General features: G+C 36.9%; 1 protein-coding gene across 2 annotated transcripts in view; it reads right to left on the reverse strand.

Annotated features, from left to right (window-relative positions):
• Positions 1 to 25,884, reverse strand: part of sema5a (sema domain, seven thrombospondin repeats (type 1 and type 1-like), transmembrane domain (TM) and short cytoplasmic domain, (semaphorin) 5A) — a 298,541-nt gene that overhangs the window by 119,647 nt on the left and 153,010 nt on the right. For both annotated transcript variants that reach the window (XM_056451158.1, XM_056451159.1), the window contains exons 6-9: positions 21,876 to 21,974; positions 17,360 to 17,573; positions 12,600 to 12,885; positions 10,589 to 10,724 (exon numbers count right to left, since the gene is read on the reverse strand). In XM_056451158.1, the coding sequence (XP_056307133.1) occupies positions 10,589 to 10,724; positions 12,600 to 12,885; positions 17,360 to 17,573; positions 21,876 to 21,974 (735 nt within the window). The remainder of the gene's footprint in view (positions 1 to 10,588; positions 10,725 to 12,599; positions 12,886 to 17,359; positions 17,574 to 21,875; positions 21,975 to 25,884) is intronic.

Consider the following 25,884-nt stretch of genomic DNA (forward strand, 5'->3'; position numbering starts at 1 on the left):
ATTAACTAATGAGACCATATTGTAAGTTGTTTCCTATTGAATGATACAATCCTTTTGCAGTTTCATTCGTTTTGAACATGTTTACCCTGAACATTTATGTACAATAAAGCAATCCACAATATTTATGTTGTTATACATTTTAAAGTAACCCTTTTTTGCATCCTATGCCAATTCTGTTATAACCCAATATATCATGTTCAACGTTTCAGCAATTAATGCAACAAAAAATCTGATAACATCATATATAGTACCTATTGCAGATCCAACCCTGGAATCTCACAGCAATTCGTAGCTTTTGATTTAGTGGATAATTCATATAAATAATCTCAGTTGTACATTTTATTACATTTTACATACGGTTAGGGAGGGGTTTAGGGGCATGCATTTAAAAACTGTTTTCATACTAATTCAATAGGGTGTTTGCCGAGCTAGTATTGTTCCCAAACTGATAAACTTCCAGTGACCTGTTATTGTGAGTTTTTTCCATTTTATACGATTCCAGCATCAATGTTGTAATGTAATTAAAATACAACCAGTTAAACAGGCTAGCGCAAAAGCTCCATTAAATATACTGGGGTAAAATAAATGCTCAAATTATAAAGACATGGCAGGGAAATATGTAATTTAATGCAGTGCTTCTTGTGAGACCCACTTCATATCGGATATCACTTAGCCAGTGGAGATCGCTGATTTTTAAAGAAAACAGACCTTAAACAAGCCGATTTTGCAATGGCATACAATTCACCGGAAGCGCTTAACCCAGGTTACTGGCAAATTAAAACTCCTATTAGCATACTTCGGCACATACCCTATTATATAGATTTGTAAAAATTATCCACTTTTCAGACAATAATTGAAATAGTTACATTTCGCTGTGAGATCAGGCTGTGCAGATCTTAAGAAAAGAAATAAATAAATCAAAGTCTGTGGGGAAATATAAACATTACTCGAAAGTTCTTCTCAAATAGTATTTGGAAATCTATAGGAAAGGTCTAAGAAGCACAACAAGCAGTTGTTTCCCTAAATTACTGTTTTCCTCCCTGAATAAGATTGTCTATGGAGCAACTAAATTAGCCGGTCTTAAAAACCTGCACTCTCTCCTGGATCACATATAATCAACATCAATCAGCTGGAGAGATCAGTGCAGGCGCAGTTCTGCTCAATTCGGCCGCGTGTTGGACTTTCAGAAACAGAAAATCCAGCAAGCTACTTTCCATCAAGGCTGAAAACCATAAATCTGAAGCTCATAAATCTTTGCCTCAACAACATGGACAAATGCTTGATGAAGATGTCACAGCAAGCTAGATAAAGTGGGGCTCGTGGAGCTCATGAATCCTTGTGCTTCAAAGGGAAAATGAATGTGAAGTAAAAGAGTTTTTTTTTTTCTCTCGTGGAGTTCAGAAATGTAATTATCAGGTCATAGGGATCAGCTTTAATAAGCTGGACGGGAGAGTCTGATTCAGCGGATCCAAAAAAAAGACACCCATGCTGATCAGACAGTTTTTAAAAGGTTTCGATATGGTAGTCAAGTCATTTTAATGGGGTCAGTACCAACATCTGCTCCAATTCTCAGATTTCGTGCTGAATTTAAACAGGTTGATCAGAGCATTTAAACATTGCGATGTTGTTATTAGACTGGCCCGTAGCCAGGATGTGTGTGTGTGTGTGTGTGTGTGTGGGGGGGGGGGGGGGGGGGGTCGTGAGGTTTAAAAGACCCACTCCTCACTGACAAATGTCCAGAATTTCTCTTACACATGATTTCATTTGTCCTATTTTGACTGCTATAAAATCAAAAATAGTGATAATTATCCATTGAAAAAAGCTTTAAGATCAAGCAGAATCCTCTGTCGCTTTGGTATGAATTCATCCAATCAGTTTTGGCCAATGCTATCATTTGTTTTGATTTTACAATCTCACATAAGAAAGATCATCTTCCGCTACTGCATTGTTTTTTAACTGAGACAATATTTTACAGGTAACTTTTATTCTAAATCTTCTATAAATCTTTAGGAAATATTTTTGGTACGTCAGAAAGTGTGGTTATGATGACCATCCGACAAGCTAATGTCGGTCACTAAAATGTCACTAAATGCAGTAGTTAAATCTCATTATTAAACAGAAAATGAGGCGTATAACTGCAAAAAAGTCTACTTTTTGAGAAAAAACCCCCACCCCTTTCACCAGGCTGGCTATGGGCCTGTTAGAGGTGGTGTATTTAATCAAATAATTTACAACACAGTTGACCTTTTTTAAATTCATTATGGCAAATTTCACTTCAATTTGGCAATGAAGATGTAAATAGAAGATTTTAATTGCATTTAATAAGAAAATAAGATAAATAAATAAAAGTCAGTGGTGAAATACAAACATTAAATAAGCTACAATTTTGAGAAAGCCTTTAAATTCACAATTAAAGTTAAAGTTGACATGGGGAAAGACAAAAGTGTGAACTTTGTTTCTTGCAATTTGAATTTATATCACAGTTCTGTCGATTTGAGGTGAGGTTTTTACACATTTAGCTGATCTATTTACTAAAATGGAAGGTTATTTTTTCCATGGAACTTAAAAATAATAACAAATATATAATTGGGACTTTTAATTAAAAATTCTTCCTTTTTTTCTTTATAAAGAAATGTAATTACTGTAAAAAAGGTTATTTTTATGAAATTTTGTCACAAAATAAGCCACAATTATGAATATTAAAGCCTGAAAACCAAGGAAGCCTATATACTTGCCAAAAACTACGAAATAGCACATTTTGGAGTAGAAAACTATTTGTTTTACTTTAACACTTTAATAACCTTGCTTCTATTTTTATTTTATTTTATGATTTATTTGTGCAGATGTTTATTATTACACAATAAACTATATTACTTGCAAATTAGGGCGGCACCATGGCTCAGTGCCTGGCACTGTCGCCTCACAAGCAAGAAGATCACTGGTTCAAGTCCCAGGTAGGCCTGTTGGCATTTCTCTGTGGAGTTTGCATGTTCTCCCTGTGTTCATATGGGCTTCCTCCAAGTGCTCTGGTTTCACCCACAGTCCAAAGACATGCGCTATACAGTAGGTGAATTGAACAAACTAAATTGGCCATAGTGTGTGTATGTGAATGTGAGAGTGTATGGGTGTTTCCCAGTAATGGGTTGTGGCTGGAAAAGCATCCGCTGCATAAAACCATATGCTGGAATAGTTGGCGGTTCATTCTGCTGTGGCAAGAATAAATAAGGGACTGAGCTGAAGGAAAATTAATGATTGAATGAATGAATGAATCTACATAGGAATTGAGAAGTATAAAACTTTATGGGTATTTAATAAATTTTTTTGTTGGCTTTATTTACCATCCATCCATCCATCCACCCTTCCTTCCAGACTAGCCATAAAATGTTATTGATATCAAATTGCTCAGCTTCTTAAAATGTGAAAATAATACAGATTGAGGCACTATCGCAATAAAATGTCCACCAATTACTTTCAAAATGTACAAAACAATCCTTGTGTTCAGAGTTCATGTCCATAATGTGTTAATTTTTGGTTCATTTCGCTGTGGCAACCCCTGATAAGTAAGGGACTAAGCCGAAGGAAAATTAATGAATTAATAAATTGAAAATTATGAACCCAAAATTTAGCAGTTTTCCCTCACAATTCTAAGTATATGCAAATAAACCTTTCCCATTCCTTACTTTATTAAAAAGTCACAGAAATCTTTTAGTATCCTCACACAAGCACTTGTAACTGTGTATTGTAAGCCTGGTTAGAAGAACGCATACTGTGCTGATGACGGAATTTGCACCATACTCAACAGTGCCCAGTGGAAAAAAAAAGACTATAATTTGGGCCAAATTATTTTACCAGGAAGTTATGCTGAACACTTTAGATACATACAGCACATTTCTCCTCCATGCTGATCACTATGTTTGAGCATGTTTTCTGAAGAGAGTCTTAAAACCAAAAGCACTTCAGACTCATTGTGAAGTAGCTGGCGATCCTCCACAGGAGATGAATGCAGGTTTATTAGCTCTTATCATTGTAAATATCCTGCCAAAAATGTTATAAGCTGGAAACTGTATTAATAAATTCATGAGCATTACAAAGACATGGAAATGGAGGCAAATTAACAACCATGAGAGAGGCCTGCGGAACTGCGCTTCGATCCGTACCCTCTTTACATCACAGACAATATCAGACTCTTGTGTTTATGGGCTTTGGATAATTGAACAATGCTCATAAAAATACGAAATCACCTTCACCTCATATTACCATTTTCCAGAGAATAAGCACCGGAAACATCAGTCAACATCTCATTTTAATTGGGAGCACATAGGTGGTATTCGAGGTAAGAAAGTCAATTATTCTTTTGGTTGTTTACAACTGGAGCATTGCCAACAGAAAGTGACCTGGCACTTTCACAAATTCAGTCTGGCATTAGAGACACACATTTCACATTATTTTTTGGTATTAACCTATAATTATTTACACATTCTTCCAAAATATGGTGATTTTTTTTACCTGTCGCACTTTAGAACTCGTTGTTTTTAACAATTTACATTCAACGTCTAGGCCTGTCACAATAACTACTTACTGTTGTGCAATGTAGTGTGCCAGAAATAATAGCCATAAACAATATTACTGTCATTTTAGGGCCAGTTTATGGCACTTGTTATACACTGCTTGGCAAAAAAAAGGTGCTGCCTGGATTTATGCAAGAAAATACTAGTCTATGATTGGAGCTTTATTGCAGGTGGTTCACATGTTTCTGGCTTGTGTTTGGGAACAATTCGTCAAATATTAACTGATACAGTGTGTAGATTTATATTTCTTTACTATATAAACTTCTTCCTCTTCTGAGACTAATTTCTATTTGCATCTTCTCCTAGACCTTTAATAATACAACCACCAAATTAACACCAAACCTCCGAACTGATCTGACTCCTGTTGCTATATCTTTTCCAACTGACCATCTGACGGTTTTCTGAAAACTGACCTGGAAAATTCGGAAAAGTCCCATTGACCTAACATTGGGTCAAACTTTTTTTGTAACCTCATAACTTTGCGCTAGAGAGTCAAACAGACTTAAGGTTGACCTCATTTAACTCAGACTACCAATCTGCCAACCACTGATGATCTTTAAACCTTTTAGGCACACCCTAGCAACCACTTACGGCACCCTAGCAACTGTCCAATAGACTTCCATTGTAAAAAAACTGCCATTGACTTTACATTGGACATACTAGCAACATACCAATCCATACTAGAAATATACTAATCCATACTAAAAAACATACTAATGACATACTAATCATACTAGCAACATGCTAATTCATACTATAAACGCACTATCAACATGCTAATGCATATTAGAAGCATGCTAACAACATGCTAATTTATGCAAGAAACATACTAGCATAATGCTCAGTCATACTAGAAACATGCTAATTTATGTTAGCAACTGCCTAGTAACCACTCAAAACACCTTATCAACCATCTAACAACACCGTAGCAACCACATAGCTACGAATTAGCAACCACCCAGAACACCCTAGCAACCACCTAGAAACCCCTTAGCAACCACCTAGCAATACCTAAGCAACCACTCAGAACACCCAAGCAACCACCTAGCAACACCTTAGCAAACGCCTAGCAACACCCTAGCAACGCCTTGGCAACCACATGGCAACCACTCAAAACACCTTAGCAATCACCTAGCAATGCCTTATCAACCACGTAGCAACCACTCAGAACACCCTTGCAACACCATAGCAACCACCTACCTACACCTTAGCAACCACCTAGCAACGCTTTAGCAACCGCTTAGAACACACTAGCAACACCTTAGCAAGAAACATGCCAATTCATACTAGAATTATGCTAACATATATGTACTTATCTAAGCCAGCTGTTTCAAACGTCTTAAAAACTACTTCCATTCTTTAAACTTTAAACCTACTTCAAACTTTCAAACGAGGCTTTCTCAAGCCACCATAAAGTTGGTCTGCGAACTTTACTTTTCTAGTTATTATTGTGGTTGTTATTAGCATTATAAATTAACAAAAACAACAACTATTACTATTATTATTATTATTATCATCATCATCATCATCATCATCATCATCATCATCATAAATGCAAAGGCACAGGTAACAATGAAATATTAGCAGTGGTGGAAAGTACTAAAAAATCATACTCAAGTAAAAGTACCATTACTTGCCTAAAAATTTAGTGTTAGTAGAGTAAAAGTATGTGTTGTAAATATTACTCAAAGTATGAGTAAAAAGTAAACCTTTCCAAAATACTCAAGAGTAGTGAGTAGTGAGTATTAGACTGTGAAAAGCTGATGCATTTATCTGTAATTTGTGGATGGGTGTAAACTTAACATTCTGTAGTGTATTTAGTTATTGCCCAGTAGGCACACAACGTCATTAGACGTTATATAATATTAGGCAAGATTTAGGTTGCGATGTCGGGTGACGAAAAGTCAATGTCTAGCCAGCATCTAAGGACAACATTATTTTGACGTCAAATAATGACATCAGATGACGTTGATATTTGGTTGATTTTAGGTTGTGTTGGAAAGTGACCAAAATCCAACTTCGAGTCAACATCTTAAACCAACGTCATATTGATGTCAAATACTGACGTTTATTCGTCAGGTATGGCAATCAAAATCCAACATCTGTTAGACATTGTGGTAACGTCAACACAACATCAAGCTGTAACATCATTAGACGTTGATTTTTGGTTGGTTTTTTGTTGGACGTTGGCTTGACGTTGAGTTGTGATGTCAACATGATTTTCATATTCAAACAAAATGCAATGTCCCTATGACGTTGGGGTACAATGTCAATTTGATATCATGTTGATGTCTTGTGCTTGCTGGCTGTTGAAGGCCATTTCGGTCATCATACAGTAAACATCCTTCATCTTCCCATTAGTGACATGCATCGCTGCGTCAATGCGTGTAAATATTTTGGACATCTTCTTGGACACTTTAAATGCTTCCAAATGGTTTGCTGCAATTCTAAATCACCCATGTCTTGAGGTTGTTCAGTGTGATGCGATATACCTTTTATGTGCGATTTGATAGGACATGAATCACAGGACTAAACTTTCTAATCTCCATAGACAAGAGAAAATAAAGTAGTGACTGCAGGTTGAAGGAAAGTAGTGGAGTACTTTTACTCCACTACTGCACTAAAAATGTACTCAAGGAAGAGTAAAAGTACACATTTTTAAAACTATTTTAGTAAATTACAATTCCTGAGAAAAACTACTCAATTACAGTAATTTGAGTATTTGTAATTAATTGCATTACACCACTGAATATTAGTAAATCCAAAGCGATAGCAAAGATGGGGTAAACAGGGCTTGGAACTCAGAAAAAACAACATTACCACATTCCCCAAACAACATACAAACACAGGAAAATGGTCTTTTATTCACAGGGGCTAACAAGGTAACAAGGGAATGAGAGGGAGGAGGCAAAGGCTAGATCCGAATGCTTAGGAAGCTGACTTGTTTACTCACAGCCTAATCGGCCAGTGACCCTGGAGGAAGCATTTGTGCAAGAAGGCACCTTGTAGAAGCAATTCTAGACAGACTTTTGAGACAACAGAATGGTTTAATCACATACAACAAAACAGAGAGAGCTTCGGTAGATAGCTAAGGAGTAATTTGCTTACTACAATAGTAACCTCGCACAAAAAATTCCATTAAATGTGGTAATTGTTGATCAAAAAACACACAAATTGACACTCAAGCGGTGCTATTTGATGCAGAATATCAGGATTGTTGGAAACCGAAGGCAGTGAAGATCCATCTATGCTGCCTTTAAAATGTGATCAGAACAAAGGTCACATTTTTGAGACTGTTCATTCATTCAATTTCTTTTTGGCTTAGCCCCTTTATTAATATGGGATCACCACAGCGGAATGAACTTATCCAGCATATGTTACAAATCCCACCTTCTAGTACAGGAGCCAATCATCAATCACTATAGACTGACAAAACTCCAGGGGAGGGGCTTGGACCAGACGTGAGTTTCTGCAGATTTTGTGTAATTTGGATGTTTAGAAATGAAACACTAAAGAGACAGTTGTTGCACCAATTTTAGTTTTAGAGAATTTTATGTGTCCCCATTCAGACAGAATGCCTGAGCATACTACCCGAGAGCTGTTTCAAAGATGGCTGTCGAGTGAAATTTCTTGCCTTAAAGGGACTTTGTTTATATCCATTTAGCATAGATACATTTATGAGGCCAAATGTACAGTAAGTGGAACTTTTTTCATAAATCAGACGATTCTCCAATCAGAGAAAACATGAAGCTGTAAACAGAGCCTTAGCATAGATATATATACACTAGATATCACATACGGACCCTTGTTATGTATTTGATTTGTGTTGTTTGTGCTCTGTTGTGTGTTTTCTCTCTCTCTCTCTCTCTCTCTCACTCTGCTCTTACGTATCTGCTTTCATATTGTCAAGGTTTCAGCTATTGGTCGATTCTGCTGTTTTCCTCCCTGGTTACGTCACTCTGATATCATATCCAATAAGCAAAGACCACCCGTCATAAAAGCGTCCTTCTTGTTTCATTTGATGCGTTGTATTAGAAGGAAAAACCCTGTCTAACTGTGTATTTTTGTTGTTACCCATTTCTGTGTGCACGTTATCCATCCGTCATTCATAGCCTATATCATTCCATTTCTCAGTTACGTTGTTTACGAGGCTTGGATGAAGCGGACAGGTAAGCAGGTCACGTGGCATATATCTTGCAACACGTAGGACTACTCTTGTGTTTAGTACATTAGGTTAGGGGCGAGCGCCACCCCTTGTACTTTTTGGATAGAGTAGATAGTTAGGACTCGGAAGACTCTTCGCGTGTTTGTTATTTTGTTTCATATATTTAGTTAGTTAGATGCTTTTGAGGAGTTAGATATCGTTTGGGTTTTGTTCTTTTCATTTCTTTAGCGCTGTCCACATCCCTTCTGCCAGCTCTCTTGTTTTTCCCCATCTTTGTGTTTGTCTCAGTGTTGTATATATTGTAAATATATATTTTTGCCTTACTTTCTTTTTCTTTATTTTTGATTAATTCATTGTTTTTTTCACTTTGGGTTTTGTAAATAAAGTGACAATTTTTGGTATCTACTTTGGTTGTCTTTAGCACTTACTTCACTATTTGTATAAATTTATTTTAATTGCACATACATGTCAAACATAACTCCCTAGACCAACATCAGGGGTTTGTAACAACCCTGAGCATGCATCAATAGCGCCGCCACATTTGTACAGTGCTCCCAAGACAAATGCCATTCAACCGCATTAGTCAAGACAATGTACCAATGTACCAATGTGAAGATGCTGGCCTTTAGCGCTGCTTATGGGTGTAGTAACAAGCAAACAAAGAACACAAAGCACAAAGGCATCACATTTCATAGGTAAAATTTCAGTTTTTGCGTTTTTGCATGTTACAAACTTTTATGCTCAACAAGTAACATTATTGATGGTAATACAGTCTCTTGCTGCACTGACCATAAGGCAAAGTAGCACCAACTTGCACTAAATTCAAGGCTTATGCTAGTTTTGTTGAATAAAATAAGTAAACAATGTAAATTAAATATTACAACAAGACGCTTCCGACCAGAAATGTGTATTATTGTTGTGAATGAGCTGTTCATAACGGAGATTTATTCACAAATAACTCGCTCCCTCCGTTAGAATTAGATGTGAAAGCAGGAGACGGGGTGTGTTTCAGGACACGGATTAGATCAAATTAAACAGGTTGGGAGGATAATACATTTCCATGCACACAAACACTCGCTCTTCATCGCAATGCCCATGCGATCATTTATCCATCGATGTAGAAAAGTGATGTCAAATTATAATTTTTGCAATTTTTAAATTTTATATTTGCATACTGACCACCGGGAAAACTCACGATCATAGATATATCTATATATGTGTATATATCTCTGGCTCTGGATGGCCAGTCCTCCACTGCACCTTGGTCCCACATTCATTTCAAAGAAGTGCTGCCCTGTACTAAAATGGCGCCTCTATTGACGCATTCCTTCCAATAGACAACAACAGGGTAGGCGACATCTAATGTAAAATCTATGGAGCCTTAGAGCTTTCAGAAGCAGCCAATGAATCACTAGAGAGGCAAACTAGGGTAACCATGGGAACAAACAAGCACATGGGAAGGAAACATAAAATACATAACAGAGCTCAACATAGGGCAACAAAGACTGTACAGCTTTACAACTGTAATAGCATACTTTATATACTTTAATTATCAATCTTTTTTCATTCAATAGAAAAGTTATAAAGTTCTATCAAATATTGGATTAAAAAGCAAATCAAGCCCCTAATATTGCTAATAAGGTCTAAAACCTAAACTTTTCAATTAAGTCCAAAATTAAACTATTGAGAATGACCTCCTGATGATGAACATAATGATCGGTGCTCTCTGAAGGTCAAGCACCTTCTTTCACTTTTCCAGTTTCAAGCCTTAATCTGTAGCCTATTTGTGCAAAGTGCCACTTAACTTTTAAAGCAGATGGAGCGAATGCATGGCTGCCATTTTCCGGGTGCTTACCTGGAAGTCGGGGTTAGGATTGGGGTAAGGAAGCCAAGCGGAGCGCGAGTTCTCTTGGTACTTGAAAGGGCCGCTGAACACTTGGGTAACAGCGCTCAGATTGAAGGCACACACTGCTGAGGCCGCAATACTGTTACTGAGAGAGGAAGAAGCAGACCGTCAGCGCGCACACACATAAAACGCTTTTTCTCTGACAATCATTAAAGCATAGTAGATCATAATGTGAAAAATGGATCTGTCCATCGCTGACTGGGATACAGTTCTTACACTAGAAGAAAGATAACAGTAGCTAAGCAGAAAAAGAGATAGGAAAAAGAGGCTAGTGTAGAATATTAAAATAATTGTTCTCATTATTTTTATATAAATAATAATAATAAAAAAACCTGTGCTATTAATAACAACAATTTGCTGGCGGTTCAGTTTGAAATAACGGGCCCTAACCTGACTTATGTGGACATTTAATAATATTAATAATAATAGTAATAATAATAATAATAATAATAATAATAATAATAATAATAATAATAATAATAATAATAATAATAATAATAACAAATAAATAAATAAATATTAATATCAATAATAATTCCTTACATTTATATTGCACTTTTCTGGACACTCAAATCGATTTGCTCATTTTTGGGGAGAATCTCCTCAACCACCACTAGTGTGCAGCATCCACCTGGATGACGCGACGGCAGCTATATTGCACCAGACCACACACCAGCTGATTGGTGAAGAGGAGACATGAAGATTGATGAAGCCAATTATGATATGGGGCTGGTTAGGAGGCCATGATGGACAGAGGCCAGTGGGTAAATTTGGCCAGAATGCCGGGATTAAACCCCTACTCCTTTTTTCGAAGGACATTCTGGGATTTTTAATGACCACAGAGAGTCTGTGAGAGAGCAGAGAGAAAACCGAGGGACCTAGGTTTAATGGCTCATCCAAAAGCCAGTGCTCACTGAGCAGTATAGAGTCCCCATCAATATACTGGGGCATTAGGACCCACACATGCTGTAGGTTCAGCGCCCCCTGCTGGTCTCACTAACCACACTTCCGCCAACAACCTAGCTTTTGTGGTCTCCCATTCAGGTACTGACCGGGCACAACCCTGCTCAGCTTCAGTGGGCGACCATGTGAGAGTTGAAGAGAGCTAGTTTAATATAAAAACTATTTAAATATAAAGCAGCACCAAGGTTATAATAGTTTTAGATTTTTATTTCATTTTGAATTTTTGTTTTTTAAATTTAGTTCGTTTTATTTAGTTTTAGAGGGAGATTTATTAGTTTTTATTAGTTTCTATACTTTGAAATTGCTTAGTTTTACTTTAGTTTTTTATTAGTTTTAGTTTTTTGTTGTTGTAATATTTTTATTTCAGCTAACAAAAATGTTTTTAAATTTTAGTTTTATTGTTCGTTTTCGTTAACTATAATAACCTTGATCAGCACAAAATTAATAATAAAAACAATTAAATCAGCATAGTATGATTTCCAAAGGATTGTGGAACACTGATGACTGGTGTAATAGCTGCTGAAAAATTACCACTGGCATGAAAATCAAAAGATACAAATAAATAAATAAACAAACAAACGAATAATAAATAAATAAATAAATAAATGTAACGATATTTAAATTTTACAGTATTTCTGAACAAATGAATGCAGCCTTGGTGAGAAAATGATCTATAAAAGAACATTAGAAATCATAATTATTCCAAACATTTAATTCCCATTGTAATAGTGTGCACCTTAAAGAGATCAATACAAATATATATATATTTGAAGAATGTTGGAAACCAGCAACCATTGACTTCCATATATCCCTTTTCCTACTATGCAAGTGGCTGTCGGTTAGCAACATTCTTCAAAATCTCTTCTTTTGTGTTCAACAGAAAAAAGAAACTCATAAAGGTTTGAAACCACTTGATGGTGACCAAACTGTGAATATGTTTTAATTATTTGGGGCAAACTTTCCCTTTAAACCACAATAAAAACCCTTCTTTACTCACACATTAGTGGTGAAAATCCCATAGAGGAGCTCGAGCTCAGGCAGAAAGAAGGTTCCCTGCAGCTCATTGTAGTTGAATGGGATCTCGCCAGGCCGTGAGCAGTTGAGCCGGGCCTTCATAAAGGTGGTCCAGGTGTCCTCCAGAAGGAAACGGCCCCCGATGTCATTCTTACAGACGCGGGCGGCCCGAGAGAAAACAGTCCTGCCGCAGTCGTGCTCCACAGCATTTTCACGAAAGAAGAAGTACGTGAAGTTGCCGATGTCATAGGAAGAGACGAAGTTGGGCTCTGAGTTTGACAGAAACGGGGGACAGGATGACAGTGATTAATAACGGATTGCACATGGAGCAGAACCGCTGGCCCATCGAGATGCGTTTATTAATCTTATGCTTAGGTAATGGACGAACTCATTTGTCATGGGAGAACAGAAAGGTTACGGTGAGAAATGATCAAAGCCAGCTTACACGTTTAATTATCATTCGCCATTCAAAACTGATGAACGCACAAGCTTCTCAAAGGCAAAAAGAGCAACTGTCAGGGGCAACTTTGAGGAGCTGCTTGTGATTGACGGCAAATTCATTTTCTTTTGTGGTGAGGAGCTGAACACATTTGCACAACACGAAGGAGGAAAAAAATCAATCGGAAAAAGGTAATGCAATGTAAATGTAAAGCAGCTGAAATTCTTCTCTGTCAAGATTGTCTGATAATCATTTTAAAGCCCATCAGCTCAGGGATTTTTTGGACGTTGATGTTTAGGTTTGGAGTAAAGATCAAAGTGTAAGTTAAAGGGATGGATCGTGTAGAAATGTAAATTTTACCATTAGTTTTTTCAACCTCAAGTTGTTCTAAACCTGTATGACTGACCTACTTTTGTGATGTATAGTGAAATGTTTTATTTTTTAGTTCATTTTCATTGGGGTCTAACACTGCTTGCTTTCCTTCAGGGTTGGAATCACATGCGAGTAAATTAATGATGACAGATTTTTCATTTTCAAGTAAATGGTTAAATCTGCTTTTGCGCCGAAAGCAGAATTCATACTTCTATACAAATAATAAAAAAAAAAAAACATCAGTAGTTTTCAATTGGCTTCCCTTAAGACATCAACATTTATTTTTGTGTAATACAGTTCAGGATTTTTTAGGATGAAGACATGCTGAACAGCCTGCTCATTTTGGCATGTGCATTCTCTACTTCATCTAGCTTCTGTCAAATGACTAATAAAGTTGCACTAAAAACATCAAATTTGATGCATATTTGATGCATTTAAAGTCGGGGTGTCACAAAATTTGATTATTTAGACCAAAATATACACTCACTGGCCACACCTGTGCAACTGCTTGTTAACGCAAATTTCTGATCAGACAATTAATTACATGGCAGCAACTCAATGCATTTAGGCATGTAGACATGGTCAAGACGATCTGCTGCAGTTCAAACCGAGCATCAGAATGGGGAAGAAAGATGATTTAAGTGACTTTGAATGTGGCATAGTTGTTAGTGCCAGACGGGCTGGTCTGAGTATTTCAGAAATCGCTGATCTACTGGGATTTTCACTCACAACCATCTCTAGCATTTACAGAGAATGGTCAGAAAAAAGAGAAAATATCCAGTGAGCGGCAGTTCTGTGGGTGCAAATGCCTTGTTGATGCCAGAGGTCAGAGGAGAATGGCCAGACGGGTTCAAGGTGATAGAAAGGCAGTAACTCTAAAACAGTAACTTAAATAATCACTCGTTACAACTGAGGTATGCAGAAGAGCATCTTTAAACGCACATCACGTCGAACCTTGAGGCGGATGGGTTACAGCAGCAGAAGACCACACCAGGTGCCACTCTTGTCAGCTAAGAACAGGAAACTGAGATGATCCCAAGGTTTCCATATCCTGGACCAGGCCGTATCCTGTGCAGCTACTGTGGTGGTCATGGTGGAGTGGAGAGCATGAGACTGATTCCTGTGATACTCCAGGGACAAACGAGTATTCGCTGAGGTCCAGCTTCTAGCCTCCGGCGCCTTGACTGCAGCTCTGCACAAGACGTTTGGCCAGAGGAGAAATGGTCGTGCCCAACTGAGCCTGGTTTCTCTCAAGGTTTTTTAATTCTTTACTTTCGCCAATTGGTGAAGTTTTTTCCTCGCCACTGTCGCCACTAGCTTGCATGGTTGGGGATCTGTAGAGCTGCGCATAGATGGATTTGCTCTTCAGTGTTTGGACTCTCAGTAGTGAATATTTAACCACACTGAACTGAGCTAAACTGAACTGAACTTAAACACTGAAAACTGAACTACACTATTTCAATATACTATGATCTTTTATGTGAAGCTACTTTGACAATCTACATTGTTAAAAGCGCTTTACAAATAATAATGAATAATGAATTGAATTTAATTTAATTGAAAATTCGCAAGGGTTCAACAAAATAGGACAATAGAAGTAGGGTCAGAATTTGGCATCAACAACATGAAAACATGCATCCGTCCTGATTTGTATCATTGGTTCAGGCTGGTGGTGGTGGTGGTGTAATGGTGTGGGGGATATTTTCTCGGCACATGTTGGGCCCATTAGTACCTACTGAGCATCGTGTCAATGTCACAGCCTACCCGAGTATTGTTGCTGACCATGTCCATCCCTTTATGACCACAGTGTACCCATTCTCTGATGACTACTTCCAGCAGGATCACATATCAAAATCACATATCAGGATGTCATATCAAAAATCATCTCAAACTGGCTTCTTGAACATGACAATGAGTTCACTGTAGCCAAATGGCCTCCATAGTCACCAGAGCTCAATCCAATAGAGTATCTTTGGGATGTGGTGGAACGGGAGATTCCCATCATAGATGTGCAGCAACTTCGTGATGCTATAATGTCAATATGCACCAAAATCTCTAAGGAATATTTCCAGTATCAACTGGAATATTTCAGGTTAAATCTATACCACGAAGGATTAAGGCAGTTCAAAGGCAAAAGTGGGTCCAACTCAATACTTGTAAGGTGTACCTAATAAAGTGGCCAGTGAGTATTTCTATCATTTCTATCTGCATTTTATTCAGCTTCAGCAAAAGATGGATGTCTTTGTTTTAACAATCTGTTTTAACAATGTGGTTCTCAAATCTGATTGGTTACCAGTCGTGCAATATTCTACTAGTATCAGCACAATTCCAGCCTCAGTTGTGCATATCACTCTGCCCACAGTGAGAGGTCCAAACTCACTATAGGTTGACAAATACTGCAGCTGTTAGACCATATAATGTATTTTTGAGACTTTTAAGTAAAGAATGCAGATGTTTAGATTTTAAATACGTGAGTTACTTGTAAGGACATTAAAAATGTAGCCATATGTTAGTTGCTTTAACCTAGATTTGATTAATGTTAAATTTTACTGTGATTTAAGAAAGTAGTTACTATGTATGAAATCATAGTATTCAAAAAAGTTGTAAGTGTGTTCCAATGGACATTAAAAAAATAAACAGTGCACTTCATTACCTGGACTTTAATGTTATCAAATTTGAGTTGAGGCTGACTAGTCGCTGATGACCTCATCAATACAACACAAGATGCATATGTTTTGCAACATGCCACAATTGTTAATAATTTGCAGGAAATATATACACGTGCTGCTTGACAGCTCATAACATGTTGTAAAAACAATGCAACTTTACCAATCACTAATTTTAGTGCAAAAAAAATACATTGTCAACACTTTTATTTCCTTAATAACGCAACATTAGCAAGCGTCAGCACACAGATTTATGTGAAGTTATTTCATAACAACATAACACACGAAAGATGAAGGCTATGACGTTAAGCCTTATTACACGTTCATAGTCCTGCTAAGTTGCATATTTTATGTGCTAGAAAACTGCTCAAAATCCTGCTCAAGTTGGCCTTATTTCACGGTTCCAGCTTATTTTGGTTATCAGATGTCTCCTGAGTGCACATCTTCATTGCGTTCACCTGGGATGATATTTACACATGCTATGAAGTTTCCCACATGCGGTTTCTGCGTGTTTCACAATTCATTCACAAATATGCATGGAGTGACCTAACTGGTATCTGTTTGATGATTTAAATTTCACTCAAAGTTCATGTGAATCTTTGACGCTGACTTAAGAAAAATAACATTTTAAATACTTATTTCAATAATCTAGCGGCCGTTTCATTCATTGAACCGCCTTTGTGTGTAAAGCTGCAATGTAGTTCAGGTCAAACCACATGATCTGTGCAGTGTGACTAGTCAACGTCAATTAAAAGGGTCATGGCAGAGCATTAAACTCGACCAGTAGACTAGTCTGTGCAATCCTAAGTTTAAGATATTTATTAGTGAGGGAGAATATACCACTTGAGGGAGAATACATGGTGAGTCATTTTTCATTTTTAGGGAAGTCTTTTTAAGTATAGAATGCAGATGCATAGTGCATAAATGTGTAGTGAAGTCACTTGGGACACAACTCTACTGTGAAACACAAACACAGATGATAGGCATACTGTTAGAGACTGACAGTCTCAGTCAATAAAGGTGATGGAGACTGTCAGTCTGTATACTGTAAAATCTCCATTTGTGTTACATAATGAAAGTTACACAGGTTTGGAATTACCGTAAATGAGAGTGAATAAAAAATGACACAATCTTACCCCAACTTGTTATGTTTTCATGAAATTATATATCCTCAAAGCAAAATTCTGCACTTAATTGCCAATAATGTGTTCCATTTGTTTTTAATTCAATTCAATTCAATATCTTTCATTCACAGTTTAAGCCTACCATTGAGCCATTTGGAGTTGTACTGAGCAGTACGCAGAGGTGGAAGTCCTCCCAAGCTGCGGTAGATGGCTGGGTCTCTGCCTGAAAAGTCCATTGCAGTTGCAGCATACAGTTCTCCGCTGGAAGTGATGAGGGCGGTGGAATTATGCAGAGGGTTATAGGGGCACCGTGCCATCCCACTGATTTGATCATGGACCTCAGTCAGGTTAGTCAGCTGTGCAGAGAAAGAGATTGAATTTAGAAAGACTGCACTTCTTCGACTTCAAAGGCTAGCAAATATCTAGGTAAATACAAATTGAAAAAAAAGATGTAAGTTGATATATACAAAAAAGTTACTATATAATATTTACAGTATCTATGCAGAGAAAATACTGTACATCCAAACATTTTCATTTAATTTAGTTTTAGCCAGAGGAGCTGATGTAGCAGTGAAAACTATTTCATCGTTCGAATCATTCGTTACTGTAGAAATGTTCTTCCAACTTTCAGCCTTGTTTCCTGCAACAGTATTTTGTGAAATGGAAAAAAATGCTTATCTCATTACTTGTTTGTCACGCCTAGTGGCGGCTGCAATGGCTAAATGCTAATCGTTCGCAGCACACCCGTTCTGTCCTTATGTGCAGTATGGCAAAGCCTTGATTCTTGCTTACCGTGACATTTAGCCTGCGAAGGGGAAGCTACCATGACAGGAAGGTGATTTCCATTTGTATACAGTAAGCACAAGGGATATGCTATCACAGAAACCAAGTATGACATTTCGTGCTGGGCTACTTTTTTATACCAATTTCTGTTTCTTCACACAGGCAGATAGAGACACAGAAGAATTTAATAAATCATCTGTCATTAGTTTAAATCATCTGTTCTTAACACTGGAAGACTTACAAAATGGTCTTAAATTGACGAGGTGTTAAAGTGATGTTTAACTGTCAAAGCAAAAATCAAAAACAACTAAATGAAGATTCCACAGCATGGAACTAGCAACCTCAATTTCATGGTTTCAACCACCGAGGAAAATGAAAACTGACGAAACGTGTACCTTGACTGCAATATAGGTATTCAAATTTCTGCCAAATGCATACATGTAAATGTCTTAAAGCAAGCAATATATCATGGATAAATAAAGCCTAATTGGAAAGTTAATTTACTCACCACCAGCTAATTATAGAGACAGCCAAGATTAGGGGGACATTTTTTTTTTTGCTGAAACTGTGACCCTTGGTGATTCAAAGTAATAAGTATTTTAAGAGCCAAACACACAAACAGGTAAAAAAAAAGTACCTTATAATACACAAGGGGCTCTATTTCAACGATCTAGGCGCAAAGTCTAAAGTGCAGGGTGCAAAAGCATTAAGGGCGTGTCCAAATGCACTTTTTTAAAGATGAAAAAATATGCTTTGTGCTGCGGCGCATGGTCTAACAGGGTTGTGCTTATTTTCTTAATGAGTTATGGGTGTGTTTTGAGAATAAAGCAATCTTTGAGTCTCATCTCCCATTCCCATTAAGAGGCAGTTGCATCGCACCATGGTGCATTTGCTATTTACCTGGCAGACTTTGTAAGTGGAAAAACTGAACACGTCACTAGCGAGAAAACAGTTAAACAAACCATCTGCAGCATGAGGATAAAGAACGAGCCTCTTCTAATCGGCCTTTACTTTCACTTTCTCTTTCTCTCTTTCGTGGATAAGAATACAGTGTTATACACATAGACTTCCATTAGCCTACATATTTAATTTCATTTTTTTTCAAGCGCAAAGATTTGTTTCAAAACTATTTCTAAATTCAGTTCTAATTTCCAGCAAATTAATAAATTAACAGTAATAACGAAGTGTGGTCAAAAAACTTAGTTATATCCAAACACACATGCTATGCCCCATATGGTCCAAAACCTGTCAGGTGGACAAATCTAAGCTTGTTTTTAATAAAACAAATATAAATATGCATATATATATATATATATATATATATATATTATATTTATGTAGAAAGTAATAGTTGTTGTAATATTTTATTCCTTTAATTCTTTTTCAATTGTAATGATATTTGCGTATTGCTGTACATCCTGTGTGTATTAAGCAATGTGTAAATGAGGTGCACTTTAGACCTGCTTTAAGCTGCTCTATTGCGGAGTCTATTTCAGTTTCTCAAAATAGCAATGCGCAAACAATACGCCTTAACACACCTCTTTTCTTGACCTGAACACTCATGAGTCCACAAAGTGGCACAAATGAATTTGCTATTTAAACAATGTGGCGGAAAATGAGAAAATGAAGGTTGCGCTGGTATGAAAAAAGCAACACGTCAGGGCAAACAAGTCTTGTGCTTTATTGCGCCAGGTGTATGATAGTGCCAAAGGTGTTAAGCAGTGGAATGATCAGTCTGTGCATTAAACTAATATTATTTACAACATTATTCCTTTTAATCCACAGCCCTGACAAATGGTCCTGACCACATTCATGGCCATCCAGTGTTCAAGCTTCATGTCATATTACTTTGGTTAAGTCTGCATGCTTTTTGACTCTCAAGGTGTCTGTAGCTGTTCACTTGCATTTTATGAATCACAATGGACCACCATTTCAGCAAAAACTGTTGTTCTACTGAGGGGAAAAAACATCTTGAATGGCCTGAGGGTGAGTAAATCAGCTGAAATAGTTTAATTTTTGAGTAATCTATTCCTTTAATAGTGTAATTTCTAAACTGTATAATGCCTCAAGCACTTTTATAATGAATATGCATTTACTCCAGTTTGCCTAAGTCTAAAATATCTTAGAGTAAATCTTTATCCAGTAAATCATACACAACCAGAAAAGTCAAGGGGCCTTGGGGTATTGTTGAGGACAGCCAGAATCCTTGAAGTAATAAACATTGGGAATCTCTAATTCAAAACATTGCTTCCTTTTTCACAAGTGAGGTATTTTGAAGAACAGTTAGTCCTTCTTCCTTTTTGCACGCAGCCAAATCCTGTTTATCATACAAAAAAAATGACACCAGAAATGCCTTTTTAAAAAAGTGACCTGGCATCAAAAACACATTTGTGAAATCCAATTAAACCTTCAGTTTTGATGATGCTCCTACCCTCCAAATACATCTGGTATCCGTTACTAGAAAAAAATTGTCAACTGAATAGATTTGGACTTGAGCAATACATTTCAAGCGGCAGTAAATTTATCTATGCGGCTGGAAATGTCATGCCTTCAGTGACTAGCTTATTTTTGCACCAGGAAATCTGACATAGTGCATTGTGCTCAACCCTATCGGTCTGTCCCGAAGGCGGATTAGATCCTGTGTGGCCTCTCTTGAATGCTTTTATCTTACATGCAGCTGACGGCCACAACACTTGCCCTGTGTAATCAATGTAAAGGGGGATTATCCTTGATGCTGGCTCGAAGAAAACCTCTGCCAATGGCTGGAAGTGTCTCAGCTTCCTTCATGGCCCCGGAGCCCATTTAGCTGGCAATAAAGTTGGGTGAATTTGCATGTTTGGCAAGGCGAGGCAGCCTTTTGAAGCGCCTGTGCCAGGGCCAATGCCTGAACGGATGTGCCTTTTCTTGGGTGCAAAGAAAGATGAAAGGCATTTATTGATGGAACACCTTCTGACAAATGGCACTCGGAAGCCTTCACAGATATGGACACGCTACCCATAATGCACATTAATGGAGAGGGTTGAAAGACGCCTCTTCAGGACACCGGCAGCTGTGTTTGTGCTACGCACCGAGCGCCACTACAGCCCCGTTTAAAGATACAGCTTCACTGGCGGCGCTACAAGGACGCGCCGGAGTCTTTTCCTGGCTGCGCTAAGTCCTTTTCTGCTGGCACGAGATACTCATGATGGTAAATCCCTAGGGTGATTTAGCTTTGAGTCAATAATTCCCGCCATCCTTCAAAGAGCCACTGAGGTGATGATTGGCATCGTTGGTGAATCGACAGTCATCATCATTATCAGGTTTGAGGAAAGGATAGACAAGTAATCCAGTCATTCAAATTCAGGAGATTTACATGCATGAATGGAAACCAGGAGGTGTGAGAGGAAATAATGGGGGAGGATGTCAGTAAATGTGCTTGGCGGAGATGCTTATCTTTCAATCAGCCGAATTGAATGGCAGTTATTGCTACTATGTGTTGGAAAAATTTGTCAAAGATAAAGCGCGAGCCGTCTATACGAGACCTGCATATCAAGTGTGAACTTTTCACAAAGGACACAGAACTTAAAGATCCTACAAGTACATGCTTTATTAGAGTATCAGGCCTTGGATGTTGTTGTTGTTGTTGTTTTTGTCCCAATCTCAAGAAAGCCTCTTCTGAGATGAAGCACGAACAAAACTGTTATTGAAATAAACCACAGGCTTTAGTTCGAAATACCACATGCTATGCTACACAACCCACGCAGTGATGAAAATGTCAAAAGAGGTCAATGTGGGAGAAAGAGAGAGAGAGAAAAAGAGTTTGAGACAAAGCTGTAGCGTAACATCAGGCCAGGAAGTCTCTGCATATATCAAGTGCATTGATGCGTTTACATTACCGTGCGATTGGTGCAAATAGGAGTGAATGCATTTGTTCCGCAGGTAAATAGCCTGTCGCCGTTGACGAGGAGGACACGGATGTAATTCTGGCACTCCTCCTGTGAAAAAGACATAATGGAAAATATGTTAAAGCATGTTAGCTGTAGAAAAAAGCCTTCTCTATCAGCATTACAAATGTTGACCAGGGGTGCGTTTCCAAAACAATGACGTTACTCGTGGCATCATAGTATAATGCATCCTTTGGGAAAAGAACAATGTAGTTCTCTGTCCCGTAGTTTCTCTGTCGCAGATCCATTGTTTGAACCACGTTAGTTATAATGTAAAACGCCCATAATAATGTTCTAAACAGGGTGTTAACAACTTCTTTAGAAAAGAACCCAATAATTTCTTTGTGCAAATTATATTGTTTTATACGCACACACATTTTAAAAAAAAATCCAATATTAGTTTTGGTAAAAACATGCACTCGTTTTCCATATTAATTGAAATATATGTAAATAGCACACATAGGGCCTATGTTTCTGTTACAAATATTATTAAGAACATTACATATTCTGTTCTAAAACATAAAATCTCTTACAAAAGCTAACACGTATTCTAATATCATACATACATTAATTGGAAAATTAAATAATGAAGCTATTTATTAAGAAATTAAGCTATTATTAGGAAATGAAAAAAAAATCCTACTTTAATAATAATATTAATAATATTAATAATATTATTTATTATTATTATTTTGTATTATTATTATTATTATGTGGGATATTGTTTTTATTATTTTTTGAAAAGTCTATTTTTACAAGCTTTTGTCATGAGCCACGGCTGTGTTCAAAATGACATCAATGTTTTCAAAGTGCCCTGCAAAGGGAGCGCAATTGTAAACCTGAAGATCGCTAAAACTGAACTGTAAAAATGTTTTGAAAGCAAATTACATCTAAAAGAGATGACCTTAATGCTTTTAAAAAAATTATTCCAAGTTTAAATGTTAGAATATTCTAAACGAATAGGGCATAGGGGGGATAACTGTGAATAGAACACAGCCAGGAATTATGTTTCTAACTACAGCTCCAGAAGTGTAGTTTCAAGCATACAAGTTTGTGATGCAGTTTGCGAATGTTCATTGGAACGATGGATTTGGGAAAGGCCAAATCAACGAATCATGTTTGTAATGACGGAACTTGTGACCTTAGTTGGCTAACAATGGTTTTCGGAAATGCATCCCAGGTCAATAAAAAAAAAATGAATAGGCAAAACACACCTTTGTTTTAAAAGAGAAAATGACCTTTTAAAATAAACTTGTTTGCTCTAAAATGTTCATTTTACAGGCTAGCCAACTTTACCAATTGTAATTGTTTTGAACAAAAAAACCTTACATTTGCTTTTAGATTTAGCTTTCAGATTTAATTGATGACTGAACATGAAGCATAAACAAAACAGTTTTTGTTAGTGTACAGAAGTCTTGAAGTGTAATACAAGAAAAAAAAATACTTTTTTTTATTTCATTTTTATTTGTTTGTTCGTTCTAAAATGTCCATTAACTAAGTAAAATTAATCTTTTAAAGAAAACAACTAAATTGGAGACCTGCTTTATTTTTGTCAACTGAAAATAACTAATAAAAAATATTGTTATTGAAATTGTTTACTGTACTGCATTAACAAATGAGATGTCGGAATATCTAATCAATTCCATGCGTGTTCAATAAAAAAGGTCAGCAGAGTACAAAAGTTACATTCAGGAGGTGTGCAACAACTTTCATTTCCTGATTTGTGCTTTTATACACAGCTGATATCAACAGGTGGAGTTTAGTGAAATTCATCACTTGTTAATCATTCTCCAGTCCTCCATTGGCCGCACCCATACACACATTTTTTTTTTACAAATTCTCTGCAGAACGTCTCAAGCACAAGACTTCTCAACTGTAAATTCTGTGTTCATTTTCAACCTATCTCTGCTCTGCTCACAAGAAGTTTCGCTGCAGAGCTCAAGATAATTTTAGACAATCAGGCCTTTGCATTTCTTTCAGCTTCATCTACTTCTGTAAAAACGCTTCATTAGTATGCAAGGCATACCACACTTGAGAAGAAGTTTGGTTAATGTACATCACTTTAAGCAAAACAAATACAATTGTTTAATGAAAAGAAAAAAGACAAAACTAATAAAAAATATATTCCTTTTTCCCAACAGAAAAATATTAGCAGTTAATACTTAGTTTTCAATGTCATAGTTTTCAATGCAGTTTTCAATGTCACAGGGTCTTTGTGAAATCATATTATGTTCATTATTAAATTTTTTCATTTGTTTAAAAAAGGGCAGCTCAGGAAATAACACTGTCACCACACAGCAAGAAGATCCATAGTTCCAGTCTTTAAGAATAGCTCTACTGCTTCAAATCTTTGTTTGGAATCTGTGTTGCATTTATGAATAGACAGTTCAAAAGAACAGTATTTATTTGAAACAGAAACCTTCAGTAATAATATTAATATATTTACTGCCACTTTTGATCAGTTTAAGGCAGTATTGTATTGTATCTTTGCCAAAAACAGCTCTCTGCTGTTTTTCCAAGATGGCCGCTGACTGCACTTCCTTCTCTTAAATTGACTTTGGCTAACTTCCAGAAATGCAGAGCCCACACAACACAGAAGCTGTGTTACATTTGTATATATATTTGCTGTATTAGAGCTTCTGCAGGACTTGTTGAATTGTACTGCTTCAGTTCAGTGTGTTTTTACAAGGCTTTTGAGCCAGTAAATCATGCTTGTCTCAAGTACTTGAAACCTTGTCACCCCTTCGCTCTCTCTGTGTGTTGATTTAAAGGTGTTTCAAGGCAGTGCTTGAGGGGTCAACTTTATTTCCTCATCAGAATGGCTGTTAACTCCAGAAAGCGTTCATTTTCCTGCACTAAGCGGAGTCCTGAAAAGAAAAGGATGATTTACATTTGCTAATGCAATTTGCCTGGAGGGCAGTGCTTTGCTGTATGCGTAAATAAACTGAGATTTAATATGCCTACCATATCACGATGTGACATGTTTATGAAAACCCCTGACAGATGGCTACACTCCATAGCATAATATAGTGTCTGTTCTGCACTGTTTGCATTATAAACAAAACGGATTCGACAGAACACCATTCACTCCATCAAACGCTTTGCTTTGTTCTTGAAGCGGCCGACTCAAGGAAACCAGATGCAGTGGTTGAAAGACACAATTACTCACAGAATTCAATTAAAGATACCATGTGGAGGAAAAAAACCTTTTCATATTGCTTTGTGATGTGTAAAATAAGCAAAAAAAGTTACGAAGTGTTCAAAGGAATGGTTAAAAAAATGGAATTTCAGTCCTTACAATCTTGTTCTTGTAAACTTGAATTACTTTCATTCTTCTTTTGAGGACTGAGGCTTTTAAGCTTCACAAAGCAGTTCATACAAATTGCACGCTACAATTTAAATCTTCTAAAGCCATACAATAACTTTGTGAAATCAATGTTAGTGCAACGATGCAATGTTCAATTCTATTCTTAAAGCAAACAGTAATAAAATGAAACATGGGTGTTTAAAGCATATAAAAGAACTCGTCTTAACTCTTTACATAAACCATGACAAAATATAATTAGTCTAAGGAATTTATCAAAGAGCAAAGCACAAAAACAATGGCATTCTTTCTGGTTCAATGAGTACTTGAATTCACTCCTTAAAGGGGACTATACTAGTGGACTAATGTAGGGGATGAATGAGAGCATTCTCCAATAAATTCACAGCCTCACATCCACTTTAGTGAGCTCTTTGTCAAATTCGTTTCAACTGTAAAATATCTGAGAGTGGTTTGATTAATCAAATTTTAAATTCTACTTTGTCAAGATGATATGGTTTGATGTTCATGATTGGAAAAATCATACTGAATCGTAAGCCATATAGGTCAATTAAATAAAAATACATTTTTCTCCTAGTTCTTCCAGTTCTAAAAGTAACTAAATGCCTGTGCAAATTAGGCTGTTGATGAAATTAGAGG

Source organism: Danio aesculapii, chromosome 24 (genome assembly GCF_903798145.1).
Source record: "Danio aesculapii chromosome 24, fDanAes4.1, whole genome shotgun sequence".
Taxonomy (NCBI): Eukaryota; Metazoa; Chordata; class Actinopteri; order Cypriniformes; family Danionidae; genus Danio; species Danio aesculapii.